This window comes from Carcharhinus amblyrhynchos, chromosome 4 (genome assembly GCF_965287045.1).
Source record: "Carcharhinus amblyrhynchos chromosome 4, sCarAmb.v2.hapA, whole genome shotgun sequence".
Lineage (NCBI taxonomy): Eukaryota > Metazoa > Chordata > Chondrichthyes > Carcharhiniformes > Carcharhinidae > Carcharhinus > Carcharhinus amblyrhynchos.
In genome coordinates, this window is record NC_137327.1 from 136749083 (window position 1) to 136764701 (window position 15619).

The window sequence follows — 15619 nt, forward strand, 5'->3', positions numbered from 1 at the left end:
TTCTGCTTCAGATTGCCAGGGACTTGAGTTTGAATCCTAGCTTGGGTCATGGTCTATGTGGAGCCTGCACATTCTCCCCATGTCTGTGTGGGTTTCCTTCAGGTGCTTTGGTTTTCTCCCACATGCCAAAAATGTGCAGATTAGGTTGATTGACCTAAATTAACCTCAGTGTCAGGGGGATTAGCAGGGTAAATATGAGGGGTTATAGGAATAGATTATCGGTTTTTACAGGCTCATAACATAGGTTAGTCCATTATGACCACTGTAAGCAACAGTGGAATATCTAACAGTGAACGACAGCCATCCTAACCCTTCTTGCCAATTTGCTCTTTTATCTCTCCTCTTTTGAAACTACTGATTATTCTGAGATAGGTTTCACAGATGCTGGCTTTACTTAGGTATGTTCCCCAAAATTATTTCTAAATAGAAATGTCAATAGTTAATTTCATTACTTCTGTGTTGACCACATCCACACACACTTCCCCCCAAGAGTCAATAGAGGATGATCAGGCACCTGGGCTGATTGTTTTCTCCTTGCTCTGTCCTAGAGGCATGGAAGGCAATTTTAGCACCTGTCAATTGGAGGATCCAAAGTTGCATTCTTTGTCAATTAGTTAAAGTTAATTCTAAAATTAAGGTTCCAGCAATGCACATTTTATTTTATTTATTTGTGAGACAGGGGTGTCACTGGCTGGCCAGCATTTATTGCTCATTCCTTGTTGCCCTTGAGAAGGTGATGGTGAGCTACCTTCTTGAATCGTTGCAATGCACATGCTGTGGGTTGACCCACAATGCTGTTAGGGAGGGAATCCGAGGATTTTGATCCAGCAGCCACGAAGGAACGGCTGATATATTTCCAAGTCAGGATGGTGAGTGGCTTGGAGGAGAACTTGCAATTGGTGATGTGGTGTTCCCATGTATCTGCTGCCCTTGTCCTTCTAGGTGGAAGTGGTTGGTGATGGAGGGAATGGATATTTGTAGACGTGATGCCTAGGTTTGTAGACGTTGCCTAGGTTTACTGACAAAATGTTTTTCTTAAGCATCAAAAAACTTGTCAATTTTCCCTGACTGAATTTGCGACATTGTTTCCCAGAGCGAAGGGAGTGTCAGAGGAGCGGAGAGCACAAGCAGTGTGAAAAAATTATTGAAATAGGATGGAACAAGACTGTGAAATGAATTGATGAAATGGTCACACCTAAAGACTTATTGCTGCCATTGAAATGCTGAGAATTGGGTTTGAACTGGTTTCCATAATGTAAACACAGGAGACTATCATTTTAATCATTTTTAATGATTAATAAACACATTATCAATGTTTGATTAAAATAATTTGGTGGGTTAAATGGTAATTAACTGTATATCATCAGTTAATCCAAAGGCATTGTCAATGAGACAATGCAGCACGGATACAATGGGCTAAATGGTCTCTGTCAATGCTGAAAATCTTTCTATGTCTCCATCAGACACCAAATTAGACCAAGCAGGTGTATCAGTAGTAAATAGTGCAAAGCAAATCTGTGTTTTTCCTGCTGACTCACTTGACTCTTAAGATCAATAACTTGGAAGGTGAAACTGTGGCATACTTAAATAGAAAAAATATTTCCATGTATAATTAGTAAGAACTTTTTACTGCTTTGTATGAAATGGTGCTTGTCAATTTGACCAAAAATACTTTTGAAGCATCATCCCAATTTCATCTTAGGAACTGTGTACAGTGTTACATACCGCTTCCCTGTTGGATGCTGGACGGAATATCTCTGCATCTGACGTGTCCCATGAGGAGTCTCCTTCTCCTGTCAGCAACACACATATCTTCAGAAGTAGCAAACATACTGGTCTCTTTGAGTAAAGCACTAGTCAACACATTTCTCTGGGAAATGTTCTGCCTCATAAGTGGGGCATTCAACTCAGATGAAGAACCGTGCTGACAAATTGAAAAGTTGTCAGTAATTTATGAGATTAATTTGATTCATATTGTAAATATGGGCAGCACCTTGGCACAGTTGTTTGCACTGCTGCCTCACAGCACCAGGGACATGCTGGTTAGGTGCATTGGCCATGCTAAATTCTCCCTCAGTGTACCAGGATAGGCACTGGAATGTGGCAGCTGGGGGATTTTCATAGTAACTTCATTGCATATTTAACATCAGAAGGGAATCTGGAACTAGGGGGCACAGTTTCAAAGTAAGGGTTAAAACTGCAAAAAGAAGGAATTTATTCTCTCAGAGGGTATTTTGTCTTTGGGCCCAGCAATGATAGGTCATGGAATTCAAGGTTGATTAGGGCAGATTTTTGACTGACAAGGAAATCAAGGGTTAAGGTGGACAGGCCAAAAAATGGAGTCAATCAGATCAGCCATGATCTTATTGAATGGCAGATCTAGCTCAATGGGCCAAATGGCCTATTCCCACTTCTATTCTTATACGTGCATGCAAACATATGAGTTAGGAGCAGGAATAGGCCATTTGGCCCCTCAAGCCTATTTCGCCATTCAATAATATCATGGCTGATTAGATTGTGTTCTCAACTCCACATTCCACTTACCCCCAACACCTTTTGACTCTTTCCTACGTCAAGAATCTATTTACCTCTATTTTAAAAATATTCATTGATCCTGCCTTCACTGTGGGAAGGGAGTTCCAAAGATTCTTACGTTCTTATTGTTCTGATTAGTGGGTGATTGTATTATCTGTTCACCAAATGTATTTCCTTTAGTTTACAATGCTTTTTGATAGCAATGACCTTTTAAATGCCAGCCAGAGGGAAACACGAGAAGAACTAAGGTTAATCTTAGGTCAGATTCTGGTGGGCATGAATTTACAGTGCAAAATTGCTGTGATTTGCTACCAGTTTAGGCTCAATTAGTGATCTCAAGCAGAGAGATTACATGTACAATCAGGGTTTACTTATCAGAGGATTTAAATTGTCTGAGGATTTAATTTGAGCACCGTTCTGGCAAAGTAGAGGGAATGTTACTCAACATCTGGTACATGTCATACCTGATCTGAGGTTACTCGACACTGACTCAATATGTTAAAAGTTGGACAAATGACAAATGCACACCACAATAAGCACAAAATGGACCAAATGTTTATGAAAAGCGTGTCTATATATTATATGCCACATAAGTAGAAACGTGAAGATGTGGAATTACCTCTGCAAACTTGGCAACAAGAATCAGGAACCGTTATTGGAAATGGACAGGTCAGCTTCGGGCATGTCCTCAAACCACAGTACACATTTCCTTCCTTCACGTCAAAGAATAAAAAGAAACCATTAACATTAAGGCCACAAAAGCATTCCTGTTATGAATAATATTTCCAACACAAACACTTTATAACACTGACTCACTGTCATTAGCACTAGCAAACATCATCATGTCTACTACTTCTTTAAAAGTGGGGGAGGCGATGGCCTCATAGCATTATCGCTAGATTATTAAGCCAGAAATTCAGCTACTGTTCTTAAGGCCCTGGGTTCGATTCCTGTCATAGCAGATGATGAAATTTGAATTCAATTTAGGAAAAAATCTGGAATTAAGAATCTATTGATGACCACAAAACACCGTCAATTGTCAGAAAACTCATCTGGTTCAGTAAGGGAAGGAAATCTGCCATCCTTACCTGGTCTGGCCTACATGTGACTTCAGACCCACATGCAGTTGACTGTCAACTAGCAATGGGCAATAAATGCCGGCCAGCCAGCGACGGCCATTGTCAGCCAGTCGGATTTCATTATTTAAATAGAATTGCTTTTGTTGCATCTGCAAAAGCACCAAATTACAATTTTCCCAAAAAATGGAACAGAATTATAGCATATGATCCACACGAGAGAAAGAAAATACAGCATTTGATTTATTGGGCTGAACTATTAATGTACAAAATTGCACAGCCTGAGCCTCAAACGTCCAATGAACACCCATGTAATAAAGATAAAATGTTCTTTTTCCATTACTATACCACAGAGGCCCTACACAAAAAGCCACCCTTGGAGGTGGTTGGATTTGATATAATACGTACTATTTACCAGCACTGAAGGGTGCTATGATTATATTTACATTACAAAAACATTCAGTAAGACAATATTGTTAAATAATATTGGAATTTAATATAACTTTTTCTCCCTCCCCAAAATTAGCCATAGAATGGATTTCAGTCTTCGGTTTGGCTAAAGAAAATCCAAGATACCAAACTTTCATTATTGGGGAAAGTGGCACGGTGGCACAGTCGTTAGCACTGCTGCCTCACAGTGCCAGGGACCAGGATTCAATTCCTGGCTTGGCTCACTGTGTGGAGTTTGCACATTCACCCTATATCTGTGTCGGTTTCCTTCAGGTGCTCCACTTTCGTCCCACAGTCCAGAGATGTACGGGTTAGGTGGACTAACCAAGCTAAATTGCCCCTTAGTGTCAGGGGGACTAGCTAGGGCAAATGGATGGGATAATGTGATAGGGCCTGGGTAGGATTGTGGTTGGTGCAGACTCAATGGGCCAAATGGCCTCCTTCTGCACTGTAGGGTTTTATGATTCTATGAAAGAGGTCGGCACCTAAATCACTTAATTTGAAGGAAATGTTAAAACCAACTGATATTCTAGAATCAGTATTCCACAATAGGGATTAATTGGTAATATTATACATCTGAATCTTTGATTTTATGATATTCAGAAGTAAAAAATATATATAAACTGAATATTTAGTGGTGATTTTTGAAATATTGGAATGTTTAATATACCATGCAATGTGTTGGCTAGTGCAGCAACTTCCTAATACTTCACCATAGAAATTAATATTCGCAAACAGTTTACTTGGCACTTATCCTTAAATCATATTATATGTTAAAGTATTTGTTTTAGTATTCTGTGAGTTGTACTTCACTACATTAAATACTCAACATAGTGATTTATAAACTGTTAAAGAGTTGTATATTTGGAAATGGTAATCAATCATCATTGTTTATCAGCACTTGAATTGGAAAGTTATTGGAAAGTATTTACAACACAGGAACAGGTTACTTGGCCCAACAGATCTATGCTGGTGTTTATGCATCACACGAGCCTCCTCCAAGCTCTCTGCTTTGTTGTTCAAAAAAATTCTTTGGAAGGTTTGGGTCATTGTTTTTAGTTCGCCCTTTCTGAAACATCGTAAATAGCAAGAAAGCAAACATTCCTCATAAAATCCCGACAGTGCAGAAAGAGGCCATTTGGCCCGTCAGCAATCCCACCCAGGCCCTATCCCCGCAACCCCATGTATTTATCCTGTTAATTCCCCCTAACACGAAAGGACAATTTAGCATTGCCAATCAATGTAACTGGCACATCTTTGGCGTGTGGGAGGAAACTGGAGCACCCAGAGGAAACCCACACAGGCACAGGGAGAACGTGCAAACTCCACACAGTCACCTAATGTTGGAATTGAACCTGGGTCCCTGGCGCTGTGAGGCAGCAGCGCTAACCACTGTGCCACCATGCTACCCTCATGGGTAAAGTATTAAAACATACAACCCCAAAAGGGTCTAGATTTGATTCTGTTCTTTGTTAACTGAACTGATCTCTGCTCTAGAATGAACAGTCCAGGTCTGACATTGGTCTTAATATTCCTGGAACTATGGAAGGGAAATTAAATCAGCTAGGGGTCCTATTCATAATCACATTCTAGTGATCCTCGACCCTGGGCAGAAGGTCAGTTGGGGATGGGAGGGGGCGGTGGAAAGCAGATATTTCCTGAACTTGTTTATTGACATTGGCATAAAAAGTTACTAAGCTGACAAAAAAAGAGAAAAATTGAAACTATGTTTTTTTAAAATTTTTAACATCAACTTTTTTTTTCACCTAAAAATGTGTAATTGGTGAGTCTTATTTTCGGTGTTAGTTGCTTACTGGGGAAACTAATTTTAACCAGATAATAACCAACAAGGTCCCCTAATGAACTAGAGTTAACTTAGCTGCCGATTTACTCTGACAGGGAATCCTTTTCAATGTGGATGTTGTTGCAATTGTTGTTTCTTTCGATAGATTTGAGAGTCATAGAAGTTTACAACATGGAAACAGGCCCTTCAGCCCATCTTGTCCATGCTGCCCCTTTCTCTTTTAATCAATCAGCTAGTCCCAGTTGCCTGCATTTGGCCGATTTCCTTTCATACCCATCTTACCCATGTAACTAAACAAAAAACAAAATTGTACCCACCTCTACTACTACCTCTTGCAGCTTGTTCCAGACAATCATCACCCTCTGTGTGAAAAAATTGCCCCTCTGGACCCTTTTATATCTCTCCCCTCACACCTTAAACCAATGTCCTCTAATTTTTAGGTAAAGATGTTAACTATCTAGCAGATCAATGCCTCTCATTATTTTATAGATCTCTATAAGATCACCGTTAAGTCTCCTACACTCCAGGGAAAAATGTCCCAGTCTATCCAGCCTCTCCCTATAACTTAAACTACCAAGATCCGGAGGCATCCTAGTAAATCTTTTCTGCATTCTTTTTAATTTAATAATATCTCTTCTATAATAGGGTGACCAGAACTGTCCACAGTATTCCAAGTATGGCCTTACCAATTTCAACAAGATGTCCTGTGTTCACTCCTGAGAGTGTAGATTCCATTGTGTGAAGTCAAATACTTTTGGATCTTGAAGTTAAGATGAGTGCGAAGAAGGCCAGGAGTAACTAATAAATGGTTCTAAATTTGATGATCAATGCGGACTGCACTTGCAAATCATGCACAACACTGTGAAATTTCAATGAGAGGTGATTTTCTGTTTCTAAACGCAATGAAATTTGAGCTCGTGCACAAAAGGAAATATTTTGTTTCTATCACCAGATATCCATAAATCATTCAAAAATCTGAAAATGGCATGTCATTGAATTGAGCTGTCCAAATCAGTCGCTTAGTCAAATTTTCCACAACTTTGCACTTTCTGGAGCTAGACAAATATCCTGGGTCCTTTCTCTATTGGTTAACTAACCATTAAGATACTTAAGAGGCACAAAACATTATTACCAGCAGGGTCTGATTGGCCAAGTTATTGCAGGTAGGCCGAACAAAACCTACAGAATGAACTCACCCACGCAAAAAAAACCCTGAATTAATTAGCAATTGCATTCTCTCCTGTTAAAATAAACAAAGTTTCATCAATTAGATCACTGACTTCTAAAAGGGTAAAAATGACTCAGATGAAGGCAGGATAAGGGTTGGCATGTAGCTCTGTATCGTGAAATAGATGAATCAGGGGTCACTGACATGTGAGCCAAGTCTTCAACAGGAAAAGACAGATTAAAGATAAACTATTTCCACTGATTGGAGATTCTAGAACTAGGAGGGACACGGTTCAAAAATTCGGAGAGATCTTAGGAAGCACTTCTACACACGAGAGTTTGGAACTCTTGTCCACAAGCGCTAGATCAGTTGCTATCTTTAAATCTAAGATAAACAAAGTTCTGTTAAGCAATGGTACTAAGGGCTATGGGCCAAAGGTGGGTATATGGAGTTAGGCCACAGATCAGCCATGATCTCATTAAGTGGTGGAACATGCTTGATGGGCTGAGTGGCCTCCTCTTGTTCCTATGCAAGCTTGAACCTGTATCCAGTAAGAGTCAGTGGTTTCAAGAAAAAAGTGAAGGGAGGGATAGGAAAAAAAGAGGTCTGGAGAATGTTCACCGGAATTCTATCATCCCACCTGCCACAGGAATCAGATTGGGTGAGGGGCAGACAATTGGAAGGTCCATTAACCATGGGCAGGATTTTCTGGTCTCGGGTTGAGCGAGGCTGGAAACTCCCTTCTGTTATCTGTAACCCACCTTTTACAGATCCCAAAATATTACACAGCTATTGTTTCAAATATGTTGAATTACATTTGGATGCATGAGAAATTCTGCATCTCTCTGGATAAGTGTCAGCCAGAACGAGAACCCTTTGGTCACTTCTTGAACAATATTGTAAACACTGGTCTCAAACAAACAGGGCCTCGGCTTTTCAATTGCCTGAAAGATTATTGTTTGCCTTGCACATGAATATGTATTATTGTAATGAAACCCTCCACATGTTGGAAGAGTAATACTTTTGTGCAGAAAGTGGACTTTCAATTTTGTGTTCTTAAGCAGTATTTGACCTCAGGCTGTAGGTGGAGTCTGCTGTAGAGGACATTCTCAATTGTGATGAAAACTCAACTTGGAGCCAATTTGAACATCACTCTGTTCCAGCCTTTTGTTTTTCTTAAGAGTGAGCTTTGATTTAAAAAAAAATATTCTTTGCCTCAAACTTTTTATTTTAAATATTTGTGCTATCAACTGTACCTGAGGTCACATTACTGCAAAAATAGCATGCCTGTAGCAAAATGTTGGAAAACTGCGAGATCACTCAATATTGTGTTCGACTCAGTGACACTGTTGCCTCACAGCACCAGGGACCCGGATTCAATTCCCAGCTTGGGTCACTGTTTGTGTGGAGTTTGCACGTTCTCCCCATGTCTGCAAGGGTTTTCTCCGGGTGCTCTGGTTTCCTCCCACAGTCTGAAAGACATACTGGTTAGGTCAACTGACCATGTTAAAGTTCACCCTCAGTGTACCCAAATAGGCGCTGGAGTGTGGCAACTAGGGGATTTTCACAGTAACTTCATTGCACTGTTAATATAAATAATTTTTTAAAAGTAAGTGGCACAGTGTTTAGCGCTGCTGCCTCACAGCACCAGGGGCCCGGGTTCGATTCCCAACTTGGGTCACTGTCTGTGCAGAATCAGCATGTTCTCCCCGTGTCTGCGTGGGTTTCCTCCGGGTGCTCCAGTTTCCTCCCACAATCTGAAAGACAGGCTGGTGAGGTGCATTGGCCGTGCTAAATTCTCCCTCAGTGTACCTGAACAGGCGCTGGAGTGAGGCGACTAGGGGATTTTCACAGTAACTTCATTGTAGTGTTAATGTACGCCTACTTGTGACACTAATAAATAAATTTTAAAACTTTAGACTTCCTTATAATCAAGACTCATCAGGTTCTTTTAGATTGCTGTTGCTTGTCTGGGTGTAAACGAGAGTTAATTTATGCCCTTTTTTTTCACTGCAAAGATAAACATAAAGAGAAAACTCTGTGCGAGGTCCGCCCTAATAGTTTGGCTCACATGAAATGTTTCTATTAATTTGGCGCTGTCAATTTGGCTTTACTGATGTTCCAGTAAGTGAAAAACAATCTCACAAATAAATTTCCACAAGCTAACGTGTGTTTTGGCACCTCTTTGCAGGAGTTGTACTGGGACTCGAACATTCAACATGTAAAAGCTGCGAGGCATTGCTCAGGCTGGGAGTCTAACATGTCCATTCAGCAGTTTCTATCAGACTTTTATTCGGATTTTTAAAAAATCATCTGGGCCCCCACACTCCATTATTTCAAACTATATAAAGCTCCAGAGACATCGACACTCAAGGCTCAGATGCTCGATTTTCATTATAATTTTGACTAACAAAACCAGGCATTATTTAAAAGAGCAGCAATCAAATTATTGTGATGTACAGGCTTCAATTACAAACAAATCTCAACTACTGCGAGCTGCATATAGGGAAATCATCGTTCTGCATTTTGCCATTCTTAGGTAGCATTCTTTAAGGTGCCGGCCAGCAACTCATCAAAGTGTCTCCATGAATACTTTACAAATCCATGACCCCTCCAACTACTCACCGTCTTGTCTCGGAAATACATCATTTTCCATCGTTGTCTGGAACTCCCTCCCTTGCTGCAATGTGGGTGTAACTGCGCCACATGGACTGCAGCAGTTCAAGAAGGGGCTCACCAACACCTTCTCAAGAGTAATTAGTGATAGGCAATAAATGCTGGCTTAATCAGTGAGGCCCACACCACATGACAATATAAATTAAAAAAACTCCGGCAAGTTCCCCTCCAAGTCGGTCACCATACTGACTTGAAACGATGTCATTCCTTCACTATCCCAGAGTTAAAATCCTGGAACTCCCTCTCTAACAGCACTGTGGGTGTTCCTACACTACAGGGACTGGAGCGGTTCCATGCAGGGACACACCTCTGCCTTGTCAATTAAGCCAAGACACGGCAGCACAGTGTTTAGCACTGCTGCCAGGGTCCCAGGTTCAGTTCCAGCCTTGAGTCACTATCTATGTGAAATTTGCACGTTCTCCCCATGTCTGTGTGGGTTTCCTCCCACAGTCCAAAGATGTGCAAGTTAAGTGGATTGACCATGCTAAATTGCATCTAATGTCAGGAGGATTAGTAGAGTAAATATTTGGGGCTAGGGGTTAGGGCTTGGGAGGGATTGTTGCTGGTGCAAGCTTGATGGGCCAAATGGCCTCCTTCTGCACTGTAGGGATTCTATGAGGCAGCTCACTCATATCCCAAGTGTATAAAAAGTTCACAGACTGCTTGAGATTGTGTTAAAACATTGGCAAAGAGTCCTCCAGCCAAGATGGAAGGTTTCATCTTGAATACATTTTGCGGTGAAACTTGGCAGAATGGACACCTACCGAACAGCTACACTGTGCACACTGGTTAGGGTGCCGAGACAGGAATAGCCCCTCAGCCACGAACATCTCTCCATGCTGATAGCTGGTGCCGTTATATTCACAGGATTTCCCGATGATTTTAGCAACTGCTGGAATATGATGCTCTTCTGTATTGGAGAGAGGAGGAAATCACATTAAAAACGGCACACATTTCCACATCGAGTCACTTAGAAAGCACAGCAATGAATGCTCATGTAAACTAATGTGTTCAGATACGTCAATACACCTGCACATATGGGAGACGATGGCCTAGTGGTATTATCACTAAACTATTAATCCAGAAACTCAGCTAATGTTCTGAGGACCTGGGTTCAAATCCTGCCACAGCAGATGGTGGAATTTGAATTCAACAAAAAATACCTTTAATTAAGAATCTGTGACTGTGAAACCATTGTTGATTGTTAGAGAAACCCATCTGATTCACTAATGTCCTTCAGGGAAGGAAATCTGTCATCCTTACTTGGTCTCGCCATCATGTGACTCTAGAGCCACAGCAATGTGGTTGACTCTCAATTGTTCTCGGGCAATTAGGGATGGGCAATAAATGCTGGCCCAGCCAGCGAACAAACGAGTCCCACGAATGAATAAAAAAAAATTACATCAGTGATGTGGTGTGCTAAAGAGACAAAGAACGTGCATTTATATAGTGCCTTTCACATCTTTAATCCTCCCAGAGCGATTTACAGCCAATGAAGTACATTTTTACATGAGGTATAGTTTGCAGCAATAGCCACGCTGTAAGATATGTTATACTTACAACTCCCTAAATGCAATAACCACATGTTTGGCATGTCCCTCCCCAACATATACATATTTGATTATTCAACCTCTGTTTTGTTGGCCAATTATTATCCTTTGGATTGGGATAAACCTGGGAATCGGTGTTCAATATATTGCTGCTATTTGTAAGTAAAGGTTTTACTCACAAATTGTTCATAGAGATCGCCCTGCGTGTGTAGGCATTGGGGAGAATTTGCAGGTGTTGCATTGCTCCCACACTCTTAGGCAAGAGGTCACACTGCAATGTAAGTGCATGTTTGTTGTCTTCCCTGCTGCACCGGGAGTTTGCACCCTTGTTAAATCAGTGGAAGAGATGTTTTATCAAATACTGATTCCTGGAGGGACTGAGCCTCAATATGTTTCTAATCAAGCCAGTTATGAGAACCCAAGGTGATTGATGTGTGACATATAGTCAGCTAGAATCAGTGCCAAATGTCCACACACTGACGCCAAGATACAGCCCTCGACAGCAACCGAATAGAGAGGTCAGGAATAGTACATTTAAACACATCCCATCTCAAAAAGGACAGCACATTGGTTAGCACTGCTGCCTCACAGCGTCAGGGACCCGGGTTTGATTCCTGGCTCGGGTAGCTGTCTGTGTGGAGTCTGCATGTTCTCCCCATGTCTGCGTGGGTTTCCTCTGGGTGCTCTGGTTTCCTCCCACAGTCTGAAAGACATACTGGTTAGGTGCATTGGCCATGCTAAATCCTACCTCAGAGTACCGAACAGGTGCTGGAATGTGAGGACTAGGGGATTTTCACAGTAACTTCATTGCAGTGTTAATGTAAGCGTACTTGTGACACTCATAAAATAAACTTTAAAACTTTAAAAATGGGAAAGAGCTGTAAATTCAACATTTATTCCATTTAATTCACTTTAAGGCAGTTTTACTAGCTTTGTAGCAGAATTTAAACAGGGTTTGAGGATATAGCATGTGTTAGTCTGAGTGCAATTGCCATTTTTTATGTGCTACACAAATGATAAATTGTTCAGATTCACAGGAGGAGACAACGCATTAGGAGGCCATCCAGCCCATCATGTGTGCACTCTGATAAAACTCTCATTCCTCTTTCTTTTAAGTATGGTCAATATATCTGCTTCTCCTATCAAATGAGACAGTATATTCCGGATCAACTCACTAGGGTAAAAAGTAAGTTTCCACCGTCCCTCTGAATCTTCCCCTACACCCTTAAACCTGTGTCCTTTGGTTACTGACCATTCTGCCACTGGTAACAGTTTGTCTATCAAATCTGTTCAAGGGGATTTGAAAACCTGTATCATAGCTCCCTTTAATCTTCTGAACTCGAAGGAGAATAGCTTCTCCAGTCTTCCAAATAGCTGGGACCCCTGGTTTCTGGTAATGTTCTAGTGAGTCTCCTCTATGCCCAGAATTGAACACAAAATCAATGTATTGGCACAGATTCCATAGTTTTGTACTCTATACTGCTATTAATAAAGCCAATAATTCCCCTTACATTTTTAAACAGCTTACCTGGTTATCTTCAAACAATTGTGTACATAATCACCCAGGTCCCTCTGTTGCTGCATTCCCTTTACGTGCAAACATTCATTTGAACACATGAATTAAGAGCAGGAGTAGGCCATCCATCCCATCGAGCCTTCTCCACTGTTCAATAAGGTCATGGCTGATCTGATTGTAACCTCAACCCCACATTCCTGCCTATCCCCAATAATCTTTCACCCCCCTTGTTAATCGAGGATCTATCTCACTCTGCAAGATTCTACTTCAAGAACTCACTTTTGAGGGACAGAGTTCCAGATTCTCACGGCCCTGTGTGAGAAAAAAAATCTTCCTCCTTTCTTAAATGAGCAACCCTTCATTTTCAAACAGTGACTCCTGGTTCAAGACTCTCTGACAAGATGAATCATCCTCTACACTGCCACGCTGTCAAGACCTGTCAGCATCTTATATGTTTCATTCAAGTCGTCTTTGATTCTTTTAAACTCCAGCGGATATGAACCTAGCCAATCGAATCTTTTCCTCATAAGATAATCTACCCATTCCTGGTATTAAAACCATAGAATAGAACCATAGGATATCTGCAGTGCAGAAAGAAGCCATTCGGCCCATCAGGTTTGCACCAACACTCCAAAGAGCATCCTATCCAGGCCTCTCCTCTGTCCTTGCTGTAATTACTTGCTGTACCTGTTTTGTGTAATAGGACACCCAGATCCCTCTGCACTCAGAGTGCTGCAATCTCTCACCATTTAGATGATAATCCTTTGTATTCTCCCTGCCAGAATGGACAATTTCACATTTGCCCACGTTATACTTCATTTGCAAGATTTTTGCCCACTCACTTAACCTATTTTTTGTAGCCTCCTTACGTCTTTTTCACACTTTACTTTCCTATCTGTCTTTGTGTCATCAGCAAACTTAGAAACCATAACTTCAGTCCATTCATCCAAGCCATTTATATAAATTGTAAAAAGCTGAGGCCTTGACACTGGTGGGCATCATTGAAGGAAGGATGAGAAAATTAGGGATTGCTGTTTTAAGTCAATGGTTGTCCAAATGTTCCTGTCTTACCCGCAATGATAGCTCCTAGTGTCGGGGGCCAGAAAATCCCACCCAACATTCTTGAGGTTTGTGTCATCTGCAGACTTTGAAACTGTGCCCAGTATTTCCAGTCCAGGTTATTAGTTTACATTAAAAGAGCAGTGTTTCTAACACCAGCCCCGGAGAACACCACTGCACGCTTTCCATACTCCGGAAAGCACCTCTCTCTGATGTCCCTTCACCAATTTTGTAAATACATTCCACTGCCCCAGGTGGTCAGGAAGGCGAATGGGATGCTGGCCTTCATAGCGAGGGGGATTGAATATAAAAGTAGGGAGGTCTTGCTGCGGCTGTATAGGGTATTGGTGAGGCCGCAGCTGGAGTACTGTGTGCAGTTTTGGGCGCCGTACTTACGCAAGGATATTTTGGCCTTGGAGGGAGTGCAGAGGAGGTTTACTAGGCTGATGCTGGAGTTGAGGGGGTTGAGCTATGAGGAGAGGTTGAATAAACTAGGCTTGTACTCGTTAGCGTTTAGAAGAATGAGGGGAGATCTCATTGAGACGTATAAGATGATGAATGGGATGGATAGGATAGAGGTGGAGAGACTCTTCCCGCTCAGAAAGGACAATAGGACTAGGGGGCACAGCCTCAAGATAAAGGGGGGGAGCGGTTTAGAACGGAGTTGAGGAAGAACTTCTTCACTCAAAGGGTGGTGAATCTCTGGAATTCTCTGCCCGTTGAAGTGGTGGAGGCTGCCTCGCTAAATATTTTTAAGACGCGGGTTGATGGGTTTTTGATAAGAGAGGGGATTAAGGGTTATGGGGAGAGGGCGAGAATGTGGAACTGAGACATGACAGATCAGCCATGATCTTATTGAATGGCGGGGCAGGCTCGAAGGGCTGGATGGCCTACTCCTGCTCCTATTTCTTATGTTCTTACGTTCTTATTCCATAGGCTCTCATTTTGCATAAAGTCGATCTTACGTAGTATTAAGTAGTACTTTATCAAATACTTCTATGGAAATCCATAAACACATCAACTACACTATCCCCATCAACTCCTTCTTCATTAAAGGCTTTAGTCAAATTTGCCAAAAATGATTTGTCTTTAACAAATCTGTGCTGACATTTAACATACCCATAATTTTTGAAACATCATTTAATTTTTTTGTGAAATTACCCCACTGACTAACAGTTTCATAACAGCAGCATAGATGACTATGTAGAGGTAGGACTAGTATGTTTGTAGATGATAGAGAGATTGGCCGGGAGGTTAACAGTGAGGTGGAGTGTCTTGGGCTACAAGGAGGCATAGACGGAGTGGTCAGATTGGCAGATGGAACTTAACCCTGAAAAGTGTGAGGTGATACACTTTGGAAGGAGTAATTTAACAAGGAAGTACTCAATGAATTGTAAGACACCAGGAAGTTCTGTGGAACAAAAACACCTTGGTGTGTTTGTCCACAGATCTTTGCAGGTAGAAGGGCCTGTTCGTCGGATGGTGAAAAAGGCATATGGGACATGTGACTTTATCAGTCGAGGCATAGATTACAAAAACAGGGGAGTTGTGTTACAGTTGTATAGAACTTTGGCAAGGACACAGCTAGAGTACTGTGTGCAGTTCTGATCGCCACATGGAAGAATGCAATTGCGCTGGAGGGGGTTCAGAGGAGATTCACCAGAATACTGCCTGAGTTGGAAAATTTAAGTTATGAAGAGAGGTTGGGTAGGCTTGGGTTGTTTGCATTGGAGCAGAGAAGACTGAGGAGCGACCTGATCGAGGTGTACAAGAGTATGAGGGACA

The 15619-nt window shown here is 41.5% G+C and overlaps 1 protein-coding gene across 3 annotated transcripts in view; it reads right to left on the reverse strand.

Annotated features, from left to right (window-relative positions):
- Window positions 1-15619, reverse strand: part of chrdl2 (chordin-like 2) — a 56433-nt gene that overhangs the window by 23749 nt on the left and 17065 nt on the right. For all 3 annotated transcript variants that reach the window (XM_080187941.1, XM_080187940.1, XM_080187942.1), the window contains 3 exons: window positions 10474-10619; window positions 3155-3248; window positions 1726-1793 (listed from right to left, as the gene is read on the reverse strand). In XM_080187941.1, coding sequence (XP_080044067.1) covers window positions 1726-1793; window positions 3155-3248; window positions 10474-10619 — 308 coding nt within the window. The remainder of the gene's footprint in view (window positions 1-1725; window positions 1794-3154; window positions 3249-10473; window positions 10620-15619) is intronic.